We start from the raw sequence: 15118 nt of genomic DNA, 5'->3' as shown, positions 1-15118 counted from the left end.
AAAATGTGGCAGCAGCAGGGATTATTTTTCCAGCACGTATAATTATGGAAAAACAAGAAACATAGATTAGAGTTAGAGGAAAAATAAACAGCTCATGTCAGTTAAGTAAAGATGACTTAATGCTACCATGCAGAGCAGCTTGAGCACTGTTAAAAACTACCATAATTTCTTTATAATGGTCCTGCTATGATCTTCAGAATTCTTACTTTCCTCCTGCATTCATATGCATGTTTTTAATTGTGCTCAGCAAGAGGGAAAATAGATCTGAAAATAGTGCATGTTGGCACATCCTCAAATGTTTGCTCTTCAATCCGTGTAAAATAAATAAATAAGCATTTGATATCATTCTTTGTTAATGTTTAAAAATTCGGCTGGATGTCAATGACTTCTGATTTGTGCATGCCATATTAAGATGTTGTCCTGCAGATGTGTTCTGTTTTTGCTTACTTGCCTACCTTCGCTCTTACATGTCAACTCTTTGTCTTAGCACTGCAGAAGCGGTGTTGCAAAAAATGGATGACATGGAGAAGATGCGCAGACGCCATAAAAAGGGCTTGGAAGACTTTGGGGTGTTCAACAAAGCTAAAGTAAATACTCATTTATTTTATCATTTTTACATGAGTTGAATATTTTGCATAGGCAAGTAATTTAGTAGTAATTTTAATTTAGCTGAAATAAGTTTCTTCCTAAGAATTTACTGCTGGTCAAGAATAACACACATTTTCAGAAACACTGCATTTTTGCTCTCTAATCAGAACTTAATGTCCTTTTGATAGAGTTGTTCTACAGATGTCCTCTAAGAGTGGAAGAAATACCTTCTGCAGAAGATGTGAAATAACGCTGAGCTGCTAAAATACATGTCTTATACTACAGTTTCTGAACTGGATTACAGTTTTGGAATGGATTTAAAAATCCATTCAAAACAAGATCCGGTCAAACAAAGTCCACTTCAGGACTTGAATTTTCACTCCAAGTCTGATTAAAAGTTCTGATTGAGGACTGAAGACACAAAGATTACCTCATGCTTTCCATCCTGTTTGTATAACTTAGCCATTTTTCCTTCGTTCCTTAATCTTCTTTCTCATCGTGTTCAAGGACACTTACAGTTGGCAAATTTCAGAAAAGGCAACGTATGGTTTCCTGTGTTTCTTCTCAGGAACTTGAAGCCCTTTAAATTCAACACTGTCAAAACTGGATGCCGTATTTACTCTTATTTTTTCTCTATTAAATTACAAATGTCTACTGTGCGTTTGGATTATAGGCACGTAGACTATTAAGATGTTTTAAATTTGTCTTTGGAGTTTTTTTTTTTTTGTTTAGATCTGAATTCCCTTTTATTTCCCTCAAGTTACCAAATGGTTGAGGTTGGAAAGGACCTATGGAGGTCACCTGTTCCAATCCCCCTCCTCAAGGCGGAACACCTAGCGCATGTTGCTTAGGAACGTGAAATGCAAACAGAGTTGTCTGCAGTACCTGATGCAGCATCTCTCTCCTGCCTCTATGAGTTGTTTGGGAGGTTTTTTTGGTGTCCTTTCTTACCATTGCTAGAAAGGTGTTTCTTTTTCCTTGATTCTGCCATGCTGTTGGGTTATTAACTAATACATGCAGTTGTGTATCTGGGTAAGTGTTTAACCTCTACAAGTATGCCCTGGCGTAGTGCAGAAATTCTTGTTTCAAACTGTAGATGCCATAATCATGATCCTGTTCTCTCCTCCTGTGTGTTAATGTATTTTTGTGTGTATAGGGGGTCCTCTGATAATGTTACTGTGTAGGCAGCAGGCACACGTATGTCAGATTTTCTGCACCTTTGTGACTGATCTTTCTTGTTGCTTTTCATTAGGAAAACCTTGATATGTATTCCTGCGAAAAGAAAGAAATTGAAGGAAGTGATGAACCTGACAATCAACAGGAGCTTGAAGGTTAGTTGTGTTTTCATTTTTTCTCTACTATTTTCTAGCCAAAAGCCTCATTTTTCATGGTTTTGAGCAGCACAGAAAGAATTTTCAGGAAGTAAAGTAGGCTGCCAGATGTGTATGAGAAGCTCCTCCCAAGTGTGAAGATCAACTGTGCAGACCTTGGTGTTACCTGTTTTTGTCTTTAGGAGAAAGTCTATGGAAGCTGCTTTTGGGCCCTGTAATAAGGAGCTTACTCAGTGTGAAATGAGATGAATGAGGTTGTCACAAAGGACCATGTTAACTTGGAAATGCTGGGAAAACTTGAAGTTTTTAAGAGGAAAGTTGTGATGAAGGCAGTAAGTTTGGTGATATGTGTGGGAACTTTCTAAGTGGAAAAGAGTGGAGACAGAACCCAAGTTTTGCCACTTTGCATCAGAAGCTCAGAAGAGTTCAGGGGTGTGCATTGGCAGGGAGGAAACCAAGTGAAGGATTCCAGATGAACGATGGCTGGGCCTGAGCACAGCTAGAACTTGGGAGCTACATTGTTATGCTTATTCTTACCATTGTAGGATATTGAAGCTTTTTGTCAGGAAACACTTGATCGAAATAACAAGTAATGACTTTCTGAGATGACTATTTTCATAGGAGCTGTATTTTAGCTAAGCAAGGTGACATAATTTTGTTATTAAACAGTACGATGACAAGTCACTCAACAGTTTCCGAAAGGACGGAACAATGTCTGTATTGTCTGCTTGGATTAGGAATTTCTGAAATGTGTTGCATGAATTTGTCTTAAGGTTTTCCAGGTCTGCTGTGTTATTTAGGTGATGGTAACAGTAAAACCTACAGGCACCTGTGTAGCGTGTGTTGGCTTTAGGACCATTTGCAACAATACCTAACAATTTAATATCACACTATGGTATACTAGCGTCATCAGAAGAAATTGAGGGTAAAGAAGATGATGATGTTGAAGATAATCAAAAGCGTTATGACCTCCGACAGAGGAAAACTGTTGTGCCCTACCAAGCTCCTTTGGAAAGTAGGTTATGTGCACTGTTTCTTTTAAGAGTTTATTTCTTGTGCAGAAGTGAAGTAGACATCTAGTTACATGTAGCTCCACTTAATACTATACCTTCATTCTGCAAGTAAATTCTGGTGTTGTCAGATGCGTGTGTCCTGTGCACATTTTTATGCCAAGGCTTGCTTGCTGATCTTTTTCATTTGCTTTGCTGTAGTGCATTTGCAGTGCTATTGCTAACTGCTACAGTGTGACTTCAGAATTCCTGCTTTGTTCTCCTGGCGCTTCCTTGATATGCGGTTTAGAGTTTTATGTTACCATTTCTCCTTCAATGTACTATTTGTTCCATCAGTTTGCAGAGCAAATTTCCTTCTTTTCATCTGAGAACTTTCTGATTTTAAGTTAGGGCAATAAAGAAGATAACTAAAAATCAAAGAAGACCCAACTGTCCTTGAAGTAACAGTAATCATCCTTAGAGTTGGAAGGGACCTTTAAAGGTCATCTAGTCCAGCTCCCCTGCAATGAACAGGGACATGCACAGCTAGATCAGGTTGCCCAGGGCCTGATTCAGCCTTGCCTTGAAAGTCTCCAGGGATGGGGCACCAACCACTGGTGTGCACTCTGGGCGACCTTTTTCCAGTGCCTCACCAGCCTCACTATAGTTAAGCAGGCTTGATAGTCTTGCTCCAGTGGTTTCCAAATCTCCTTAAAGGCAGGTATGTGTTTGCATTTCTGCTGTGCACTGATGGAAAAACAAAACAAAAACACTTGAAATTTCCTCTGGAATTAGAAATGGATGAAACACACGACATTTTCTGAATCTTTTCCTATTTTACTCTCTCAAATATGTTACTATCATTTTTCTAAATTCCTTGTTTTCAACAGGACCGAGACGACGCAAGATACTTTTTCCCAGCCCAAGGAAACGGCCTAGCAGGTTGGTGCATGGCTAGTGGTAATTTTTATTTATCTGTAGTGTTTTCAGTCCTGTTGCTCTATCAGCTTTAAAGAGATTTTAGTTTGGTGGTGGTTAATGGGTAACTTTATGATTTTTCACTGTGGTAATCTGAGCCTATAAAGAAAACAGATCTTTGAATAGGAGGAGGTGGGTACACCCTGGATTTTTAGAAATACGGTATTTGTGGGTCACTGATATGATGGTTATGGAGGCCATGCCTGAGATTGTGTGATTGAAATTCTTTTGTTCTGACACTGAAACCAGAATTTCCCTCTAAAATCTTAATCAGACTATTTAATCTTGAAATTATTTTGTTGAAGATAAATTCTACAAACTCTTTTGTAAAGCCTTTCCCTCTAAGTCTAATGAATTTTTTTAATCACTCAACTACTGATTCTAGTTTCTTATTGAAATCACTTAATGTTTCTGTATGAAACTAACCTTCAACAAGAAAAATTCTTCATGAAATGATAAATTGCAATAGTAATGATGAAGACTTCTTAGATTTTGTAAGCAATTAAAGCACGGAGAATGCTGTTGATAGGCACACTAGGAGCATTTTGTTCAGCACTCCTGAAAATAGATGGTCAGGGAAGGAAGAGTTTTTGAAGCCTAACTTACATCAGCAAAAAGGGGTCATGTTTCACAGAGTGGATAATTAGAGCTAAATGAGTACGTGTGTCAGGTTGATTGGACAAAATAAGCAATTTGTTTATGAACTTTCTTTGTAAGATATTTTACATTCCCAAGGGGAAAAAAAAAGTTAGTTCTGCTGTTCTGAGGAAAATAATGTAATGTGCTTTTGAAATCAGATGTTAAAGTTAATGGATCTTGGAGAGTGAGTTCTGAGGTAGATAACAAGTAACATCAAATATTGAGAGAGTTCTATTTGTTTTTTAACTCTTTTGTTTAAATGTTTGCAGACTGAGACGTGCAGCCCACAATGCTAATTCTACGTCATCTTCCTCACCATCCCCTTCCTCGTCCTCCTCATCTGATGAGGAGGAGAGCGTTGAGAGGCGTCGGATGCACAGCCGTAACAGGACTATAAGAAGGTTGCTGTAGTTAGAGAACACAGGAGGGATGGATCTATTTGAGCAGAGATAGCATCTCCTGAACTGTGGAGAGTTATCCTCTTAGTCTTGTATAGTTACTGAGTTGCGATTGTATTTAATCATATGATTGTAACCAAACATTTGAATCTTAAATTTTTAGGAATTAATTACTTATAAGCAGTTTGATTGTGAAAAGAGAACAGGGAGGAACACCATTGTTTTGGTTTTTTTTCCTAAGTAAAATCATACTTCCGTAATTTTCAGTAGCTTGTCCAGAGAGAAAGCCACCATAACTGACAATTTGATGAACCTAGGAAATGACGAAGGTTTCATTAGTTCCTTATTAAAACTATCTTAATGAATGCACATGAAAAAGTCTCCAGCTAGATGTCTTTCGGACTGGTATGCTTTCTGATACGCAAGCTACTTGAGAATGACCAGTGATGGCAGGCCTTTCATAATGTTAATCCACACTGAAATAAGTGTAATTTTTTTGTTTTGATTGTAGAAGCAAAAAATCTCTGCAAGCAGTTACTGTATTTTGGGGGGTTCTTTTATCACAAAAATGAAGGTCTGTTTTATTGTTTCTACGTATGGAGTTACTGGTTCTAAAGTTGTAGTCAGATCTGTGCCATGTTGGCTGGCATGGATATCCATAAATACTGAGATTTGCTTAAAAAAACAGCCGCTGTCTCAGATGAATGTCTGGGAGTGACCAGTTTCTATTCTGTACTCATGGATCTTAACAAGTATATGACTTCAAAAGAATATTAACTCTTTAGGAAGTTTATGTGAATAAGTCTTCTACATTCACTTGCCATCATAAAACAAATCTTCTAGCTGCATCTGAAATAAGCATCTTTTTCCTTCTCCTTAATTGAAATCAGGTGTCTTCCAGTGAACTTTCAGGAGGATGAGCTGAAGGGAGTTCGCAAGGATCGAATGAAAATTGGAAAAAGCCTGGCTGATGTTGATCCAATGCAAATCGATAGTTCGGTAAGTGCTTTTAATTCACTGCGTCAGCATTTGTGGAGGCTTTCAGTAATGGGCCATCTACAACTACAGTTGATGTTTTTCTGTCAAGCAACTTCAGAAATAGCCCAGAATGTTTCCTTTCTGCTGATGTATAATTTCTGGTGACGCCTTCATCCAAGTTGCTAACTTCTTTAACAATGTGTGTTCTGTTGCATTGATCTTCAGGTGCGATTTGATGCTGTGGGTGGTCTTTCTGACCACATTTCAGCTTTAAAAGAGATGGTTGTTTTTCCGCTGCTTTATCCAGAGGTGTTTGAGAGATTCAAAATTCAGCCTCCAAGGTAACTGATTAAAACCATACATTGCAAGTCAGCTGTTTTCAGGAGAATATTCAAACGAGTTACCAATATGTTTCCTTGCTTCTTGGCAACAGTGAGGGATTGTTTTAGTAAGAGTAAAAAATAATTTCTTTAAAATGGATGGAGTCCAAAGTGTGTATATATAGGTTCCAAACGTAAGCAATGCCTTGTCATGCATAAAGACTTCTTGTCTGGTGTTTGAAAATGAGAATATAATACCAGGACACTTTTGAAGTATAAAGTTGGGTTGGGGTGTTTTTTGTTTTGAGTTTTATGTAAAAGTTGGCTTGATTAGTTTGCAAGGAGGGAGAGATCTAATGGAAGTCATCTGTGATTTGTTGCTTGGAAGCTCGCTTCTCTTTCTCACCTTTTATGAGGTCCTCAGGTATCACTTGTAGTGCTTGTTACTCACAACAAGAATGTTGCAATGTTTGTTGTGCTCATTTTTCACCAGCAATACATGGTCTGGGAGGCTAAACCCTGTAACTAAAAGCTTTTTAAGAGAGAATTAAGTGCTTTACTAACAAGTCTTGCTATCAAATCCATGCTTTTGTGAAAGCGAGAGTATGCAGTGTACTGCTAAAGAATGAACTGGTGATTCATCCGTTAACCACTCATTCTAGGCAAAAGTTGCTTGTTTGACTCCAGTTTGCTCTAATAACCCGTTTGTCTGCTAGCAGTTTTGCAAGAGTCCTTTTGGGACAGTACACTCTCTTCTGGAGGTTTTGTATATCTGAGGTATCTACATTATTCATTTATTTTGCTGCCTTGAGAAATTTTGTAGGTATACAAAACTTCAACCTGCTAGGACCTTAACCCAACTTAAGCTATTTGTGCTGTCTTATACATGAAATGTTTTGGTTAGGTAAGAGGAGTTGTTTGTTCTAGGGATGATGGCTGTAATAGGTTTTCTTCACAATGTTTTTTTTTCCTATCTGAATTGTTTATTATTGCAGAGGGTGTCTATTCTATGGTCCACCAGGAACTGGAAAGACCCTGGTTGCACGTGCCCTCGCTAATGAATGTAGCCAAGGGAACAGGAGAGTGGCTTTTTTTATGAGAAAAGGTGCAGACTGCCTCAGTAAGTGGGTGGGAGAATCTGAAAGGCAACTTCATTTGTTATTTGATCAGGTAAGATTGAAATATGCAGTATATTCTATTCCCAGCTGAAACTGTAATTTTTCTGTGATTATCATTATTAAGAGCATCCTCTTTTGGGGGGTACTTTATTAGGGTTGTTGTTTGTTTGTTTGTTTCCCACTGAAATGGGAATGTCGGTGTTTGCCTTTTCCATGGTCCATATTTTGGATCAAGGACTTGAAATGGGGAAAAATCAAAATGAGAAAAACTTGAAAGCAAAAAAATTGCCTCCCACCAGAGCAGCCACAGAGAAGACTGCAGGAGGCAAGAGATGATGGCTTTAGATCAAATGGAAACAGATATTGTCTGAAAGCAGGGTTTTTTAAATTCATAAAGGAGGTTTGCTTCCACAACCTGTAATTGAATTAAGTTCTGACTGTACTTTATGGCTGCTGAATAGCTGTTACAACTACTGGTATGATTTCTTTCCTGTTACCTGGTCACCAGTAGGTTGACATAGACTGATGCTTTCTGTTACTTATGTCAGATACTCTGAGTCAGTAAGTAGAGATCCCCGATGTTAGTATAAAAAATCTAGTTTCAGTGACTTGCCAACCATAATGTCTTTCATGTATTTTCTCTTTAAATAGTGCTGGTTTACTTTTACCATATTACTGCTTTTCACTCTAGGCATATCAGATGAGACCTTCAATTATTTTCTTTGACGAGATTGATGGTCTTGCTCCTGTCCGGTCCAGCAAGCAAGATCAGATTCATAGGTATTATGTTTTCTGTGTCTACATAGAAATCTGCTGGGAGTGAAGGGGAGATGATCACCACTTTATATTACACGTTAATTTATCCTAAAAACTTGGTGCTCCTAAATTTGAGATTATTTGAGACAACAGTTGAAAACAATTCACTTGCCCAATACTAGCACAAGGCCTGTGTTACCTTACCTATTTTTGTCTGTCTTAAAATAAGTCACTGATGAGCATGTCATCAACAGAAGTGTGTCTTTTTTTGAGTACTCGCTGGGAAAGTCATAGAATCAAAGAATTGCTCAGGTGGGAGAAGACCTTCAAGATCATAAAGTCCAATCTCCTCCTAACCACACTATGCTAACTCTTAACAGCCCTCTGCTAAATCATGTCCCTGAGCACCACATCCAAATGGTTTTTAAACACATCCAGGGATGGTGACTCAACCACCTCCCTAGGGAGCCTATTCCAGTGCTTAACAACCCTTTCTGTAAATAAGTTTTTCCTGATATCCAATGTAAGCCTTCCCTGGCGCAATGTGAGGCCATTTTCCCTTGTCCTGTCAGCAGTGAGAAGAGACCAACCCCACTCTCGCTGCAGTCACCGTTCAGATATTTGAAAAGAGCAATAAGGTCTCCCCTCAGCCTCCTCTTCCCCAGACTAAATGGCCCTGGTTTCTTTAAGTTGCTTCTCATAGAACATATTCTCTAAGCCTTTCACAAGCCATGTTGCCCTTCTTTGGACCTGCTCCAGCACCTCAGTGTCCTTTCTGTATTGAGGTGCCCAAAACTGAACACAATACTAAGTCATGTGGATTGTAACAAAACTTATTGAACCAGTGAATAAAAATAGTGTCTTTTCTATTAGCTCCATCGTATCAACGCTTCTGGCACTCATGGATGGGTTAGATGGCAGAGGGGAGGTTGTTGTAATTGGTGCGACCAACCGACTGGATTCCATTGATCCTGCGTTACGAAGACCTGGACGCTTTGACCGAGAATTCCTCTTCGGCCTCCCGAACAAAGAGGTCAGAAAGTAAATACAACCTTAATGCTAATGTGACAAAGACCAATTTTATAGCAAAAAGTTGTTCAGCTTGGTTGAAAGGCTGATGTTTGGAGACACTATTTCATACTGTGCAGAGCAAATCTGCTACTGAATATATACGATGGTGATGTCAACAAGTAGCTCGTCCTATATTATTTTTGGTGTCACTGTGACTAGTCAAGAAAGACAGGATGTTGTTTGTCACTGGTGTGTTTAAGAAGGAATGAAAATGTGAATTGGTTATAAACTACTGTTCTCTCATCTTGAAGATGTAAGAAGCGGTGTGCATCCTCAATAATTACTTTTTGCTTGTATAAAAACTTTTATCACAACTGGTGATGGAACTTAGTCAGATCTTTCCCAAAGTTGTTCTTGTTTGCTTAATTACTTAATCTGCTTGGGCATTTTCACCTTGAGTGCTCTTGGTCTCAGTACTTCACTTATGAGTGGATGGGGGCGTACTTCATTTGATTGTTCTGAGTCTGGAGGTCCTGGGAGCTGCCTGTAATTTGGAGAGTGGGAGCTGACGTTCTTACTGCTTCTTATTAACAGAGACTTGGATGAAGGTGTGAAGTGCACTGCTGAGGGGAAGGGCTTGTGAAGCTTCTAGTTCAGTGGCAGTGGTTAACAAAGGTTAAAACCGGTGTATAGTTTGAGTCATAATTATTTTTTATAGAAATTGCAGCAGCTTGAAGAGTAGCACTAGAACTACTTTACTTGAATGAACTGACAGGAAAGCAAGTCCAGTGAACTAATGGAACTGTCACCATGAAATTTTCCTAAATTTAAGAGAAGTTTCTTGGAGGGGAAAGAAAATGCTTTTCATGATAATTTTTCTTTTCTACATGTTTTTGTTGAAGATCATTAGGTCACATATTTTGGAAGCCTACTTTTTCATGTAAGCTAGAATTGCCCTTTGTTTAATTGCAGATTCTCAGAAAAAGATAAAACAAATTTAGAATTATTAGATTTCCTGCTTGAAAATGAACTTATTAAATGAACTATAAAATCATAGAATGGATTGGGTTGGGAGAGATCTTTTAAGATCATCTAGTTCCAACCCCCTGCTATAGGCAGGGACACCTCCCTCGAGACCAGGCTGCTCAAAACCTCATCCAGCCTGGTATTAAACATCTCCAGGGAGGGAGCATCCACAACCTCACTGGGCAACCTGTTCCAGTGTCTCACCACCCTCACAGTGAAGAATTTCATCCTAATATCTAGTCTAAATCTACCCTCTTCCAGTTTAAATCCATTTTCCCTTGTCTTGTCACTACTTCTCCTTATAAAAAGTCTCTCCCCAGCTTTCCTGTAGGCCTTCTTTGGGTACTGGAAGGCCACTATAAGGTCTCCTTGGAGCCTTCTCTTCTCTAGGCTGAAAAACCCCAGTTCTGTCAGCCTGTCCTTGTAGAGGAGATGCTCCAGCCCTCTGGTCATCTTTGTGGCCCTCTGGACCTGCTCCAACACCTCCATATTTTTCTTGTGTTGGGGGTCCCAGAACTGGATACAGTACTCCCGGTGGGGTCTCACAAGAGCAGAGCAGAGGGGCAGAATCACATCCCTCAACCTGCTGGTCACACTTCTCTTGATGCAACCCAGTATATGGATGGCCTTCTGGGCTGCATGTGCACATTGCCAGCTTATGTTGAGTCTTTCATCAACAAACACTCCCGCGTCCTTCTCCTCAGGGCCGCTCTCAAGCCATTCTTCGCCCAGCCTGTATTTGTGCTTGGGAATGCCCCAACCCAGGTGCAGAACCTTGCACTTGGCCTTCTTGAACTTCATGAGGTTGGCATAGGCCCACCTTTCAAGCCTGTTGAGGTCCCTGTGGATGGCATCCCTTCCCTCTATCATGTCAACCTCACCAAATGTTTAGCAGATAAGTAAACTGTTTGCAGTATTTTGAAGGTTTTTGGAGGAAGAGTTGTTTGTTTTGTTCTTGCTTTTTTTAGGAAAAACATAGGGCAAAATAAAATGCAACAAATTCTTGTTTCCAGGCCAGGAAAGAAATTTTCAAGATTCATACCCGTGACTGGACCCCCAAGCTGTTGGACACATTTATAGATGAGCTCGCTACAGAATGCGTTGGTAAGGCTGAAAACAAAATGGATTAGTGACTGTGACCAAGTTCTAAGGAATCTTAGCTTGTACCCAGCAGTACCCAAGCTGTTGTGCTTTGCTGCAGAACCAGTCCATTAGGCAGCTGACGTGCCTTCGCAGCAGTCAAAATTAGCTGCTTTCATCTACATCCCTTTTGTTGTTTTTGTCATTGTTGTCTCAGAATGTTGAATGGGTTTGGGGCATCTTCCCTTAAAACAAAGTCACGATTAGGAAGCTGTTTTGCCTGAAACTGATGTAACAGTTCATTCTTTGTTTATTTAGGGTACTGTGGTGCTGATATAAAATCTTTGTGTGCTGAGGCTGCTCTCTGTGCCCTCCGCCGACGCTATCCTCAGATCTACTTGAGTAGTGAGAAATTGCAACTAGATGTCAATTCTATTAAAATAAAAGCAAAAGATTTTGTGATGGCTATGCAGAAGACCGTTCCAGCATCACAGAGGGCTGTGCCTTCCCCAGGCCGAGCACTGTCACCTGTTATGAAGCCACTTCTAGGAAATACGCTCTTAAGAATTTTACAAGCCCTACAAAGGGTGTTTCCTCATGCAGAGCTTGCAATGAAGAAGGACCAGCAGCAAGGTATGACAAGAGGATCCACTTCTTTAAGGTTCTGCCAAAGCAAAAGCTTCTGGTTTGTGCAGTCAGTGTACGCAAACACTTCAGACATGATGATGATAGAATTTTATTATTTGCACGTGCACACTTTTCTTGTGGGAATAACTGGAATATAATGCCTAGCGTTTATTCTGGATTCTAAAGTGAAATGTGAGATGGAAGTACTAAAGAGCTCAATACGTAGGAGAGGCCTACACATTGTCTACTAAAGCATCCTGTTTCTGACAATTGCTAACATACTTAGCATTTGTAGAGACAGACAGAGGGGTTTAAGTGTAAGGCTCATTCCAGTCCTGGTTAATGGAGATCCCTGAAGAGTTGCATGCTGATTTCTGGAGAGTTTTCTACTAGTATTACTCCCAGCAGAGCTGGTAGTTTCACTTGCATTGGTAAAATAGAAGCAGAAAAGGGTAGGGGTTTGGTAATTGCCCTGCCCTTCTGTTGCCTTTCTTCCATTATCTTCTCCTTCAGTGATCTTTAAGGATCCTTAATTTAGGAGATGGGTTTGTCACTGTCATGATTCAGTAGTCCTAGACCAGGCAGTCTAGCCACCACATCCTTAACCTCCATGCTTCCATTGTGGGAACCTGCTCCAGGAAGCAATGGCCTTGTTGGATTTTTTTATTTTTATTTTTTATTTTTGTTTAGCTATTTAAGAACTTCATAAATTGTTCCTAATTACATTTATTCTACGGGGAAAAGAATGAACAACAGAGAAACATACCTTATACGCATTGCGGATCTTAAGGGAGCAGCACTGCAGAGATGTGCAGCCTCTGTAGATGTGTAGTGGGATGATCTCTAGGAAATAGCAGTCAGCATGTGACCTGAAGAAGGGGTTTTGACACTGATTTTGAAGCTGAAGAGCAAGAGAAAGAGGTACAGACTATTCAGGAAAAAATAACAAGCCTCTTTTGTCTTTCAGGCAGTTTAAATCCTATCTTAAAAGATGATACAATTGACAGAAGTGATGAATCACCCTCAATCTTTGAAGAGAATGTAACAGATAAAGTGATCTGTAGACCACAGGAAAAATTCCTCAATTTTAGTAGGTAAATGTCTGTCCCAATTACATTTAAATTCTATTTTTTTAAGCAGTTTTGGCTGTTATAAATGTGAGGGGTGGTAGATGTTGAAGTAGAATAAAATGTGTGCGTTGAGGGGGTGACAGATATTTGCAAGAAGTAAGCATGAAGGTACTGAATTTCTAATGAAGTGCATTGCTAGAACTGATCAAATTCAAAACTGAAAAACTCAGCCTTCTTTACCTAGGCCAGGTGATCCTCAGGCTACTATAATGTGTTAATTTACTCCATAGCATTTTTCAAAGTACTCAAAACCACACAACTCTGCAGTCTATCATTTCAGCGTAAAAAGCCTGTATGGATTTGTGTAGCCATCTTTTGCCTGTCTGTTCTCCAGGATTGTTAAACCAGTAGCAAATTATGTAGCAGGAACTCAAACTGTCTTTGTTACCATTCAGCCACTAACTTCTGTTAATCTTTTGATATTCTCACATGGAAGTCAAGTAAGCCTATAGCTGAGAAGTTAGATTATGTTATTGCAGCCAAATCAAACTTGTTTTTCAATTCTATTAGCGTCCAGAAAATTTTCTGCCCTATAGGTAAAGAAATATCTTATTTGTATGTAATATACTGCTGTAATTTAAGCAATCCAACTCTGTGCTTCTTTAGATATAGCCATTGTATTTCAGTGTTCACACCTATTCTTTTCTAGCAGCGTTGCTCTGCTCCTTTCTTCCTACCTTCTCCAGTAATTATGGCCATGTCAGCTAAATTTGACAGATGTAGTGATAACTCAGTTACTTGAACTTGAGCCCTGCTGAAGATTAGTGTCTGGGTGGCAATGACATCCAGACTGGTGTGTGCTGAAAGTTGCTGTACTTCCCCCATCTCAGGTAACTAGCCAGTTGTCCTGTGTGTATTTAGCTGGACAGTCTCCACGTACAATTTAGGAGCCATTACTTAAACCAGCCAGATGAGTAGCAGGCATGACTGGGATTGGCAGGAATTTTCAGGAAGCAGTATGCAATCAGTTTGTAAGAACATGAGTTTTGAACATGAGTGTGAACACTTCCTGGTCACAGAACTTGACTTGGTGGAATATGAAGAGTATAATAAATATATATGTATATAGAAGAAAAATACTTTGAACGTGTGTGTCTATTTATCACTTTATTTATTTATTTTTATGATTCTTTTTCTAGGAAAGCTTACTGGCAGCCTACATCCTGCAGACCACACTTGCTATTAGTAGGAAAGACAGGATATGGCCAGGCATCTCACTTGGCACCTGCTGTTTTGCATGCTCTGGAAATGTTTCCAGTTCATACTCTGGACATGTCAGTTTTATTTGTTAGCATGTCATCACCTGAAGAGACATGTGCACAGGTATCTTTTTTTTAGTCTTTAATCTCACAATCTCATTGATTTAAATGTAAACAGTCAATTGAGTTGCAAGACAAGCAAAATTCCTTGCTAGTGGCAATGGCCTTATTGTTCTGTTTATGTCTGAAAACTCATCTTTCTTTTTGATCTATTCCTAAACAATAGGGATGGTTGTACATGGCCATATTTTCAATTGCAAACTTAACAGTAAGGGTGCAATTCAGGAACCTGAAAGATGCTGCTAATAAGCCTCTCTTTGTGGCAAGAAATCCTTCTCATCCCAGTAGGATTCAGAAAGCGGTTTTCATTACCTTCTAAGACTCTGTGCTCCCAGTAGATGGCTCTGCATCAGACTGCATATTCTGCAGTTCTGTGTTTTTTTGTTTGGTTTTTTTTGCTATATTTATAAGGCAACCAACGTTTCAGGGAAGTGTTTGGGTTTTTTGTTGATAGTTTTGTTTTTTTGTTACTTGCGTTTTATACATTTTGTGCTGCTGCAATACATGCAGAAAATGCATTAAAAGTCAGAACACTTAATTTGTTCAGTGGTGAGGTTTTCTTAAATAGAAGAAATAAACAGATCTAGGGCCATTTTGCTGCTTCTTTCAGGCAGAAAATCTGTTCTGTTGTTGGGAGTCACTATGTTAAAACATTCTGATCTGTATTAGAAGCATTTGAGAGCAGTACAAGTAAGGACAGGCATGATACTTAAGTGGTTACTCCTTTGTCACACAAAGCATTTCCTTTTTTGTTAATGTGATGGCTGTGTTTGTGGCCATAGAACTATAGTATCAGTCCCTGCCTGGATATACACTTCCCATCTTGCAGC

The 15118-nt window shown here is 39.3% G+C and overlaps 1 protein-coding gene across 2 annotated transcripts in view; it reads left to right on the top strand.

The window, feature by feature from the left end:
* Positions 1 to 15118, top strand: part of ATAD2 (ATPase family, AAA domain containing 2) — a 34026-nt gene that overhangs the window by 8216 nt on the left and 10692 nt on the right. Inside the window, exons 5-18 of one of the 2 annotated variants that reach the window (XM_418453.8) lie at positions 488 to 587; positions 1841 to 1919; positions 2824 to 2934; positions 3799 to 3850; positions 4795 to 4926; positions 5814 to 5922; positions 6127 to 6242; positions 7217 to 7391; positions 8031 to 8119; positions 8969 to 9128; positions 11146 to 11236; positions 11531 to 11845; positions 12807 to 12933; positions 14109 to 14292. In XM_418453.8, coding sequence (XP_418453.5) covers positions 488 to 587; positions 1841 to 1919; positions 2824 to 2934; positions 3799 to 3850; positions 4795 to 4926; positions 5814 to 5922; positions 6127 to 6242; positions 7217 to 7391; positions 8031 to 8119; positions 8969 to 9128; positions 11146 to 11236; positions 11531 to 11845; positions 12807 to 12933; positions 14109 to 14292 — 1840 coding nt within the window. The remainder of the gene's footprint in view (positions 1 to 487; positions 588 to 1840; positions 1920 to 2823; positions 2935 to 3798; positions 3851 to 4794; positions 4927 to 5813; positions 5923 to 6126; positions 6243 to 7216; positions 7392 to 8030; positions 8120 to 8968; positions 9129 to 11145; positions 11237 to 11530; positions 11846 to 12806; positions 12934 to 14108; positions 14293 to 15118) is intronic. The other variant, XM_004940026.5, reaches the window with a different exon arrangement.

Source organism: Gallus gallus, chromosome 2 (genome assembly GCF_016699485.2).
Source record: "Gallus gallus isolate bGalGal1 chromosome 2, bGalGal1.mat.broiler.GRCg7b, whole genome shotgun sequence".
Taxonomy (NCBI): domain Eukaryota; kingdom Metazoa; phylum Chordata; class Aves; order Galliformes; family Phasianidae; genus Gallus; species Gallus gallus.
Note: the sequence above shows the minus strand (reverse complement) of the source record. Positions and strands in the feature narration are given on the sequence as shown.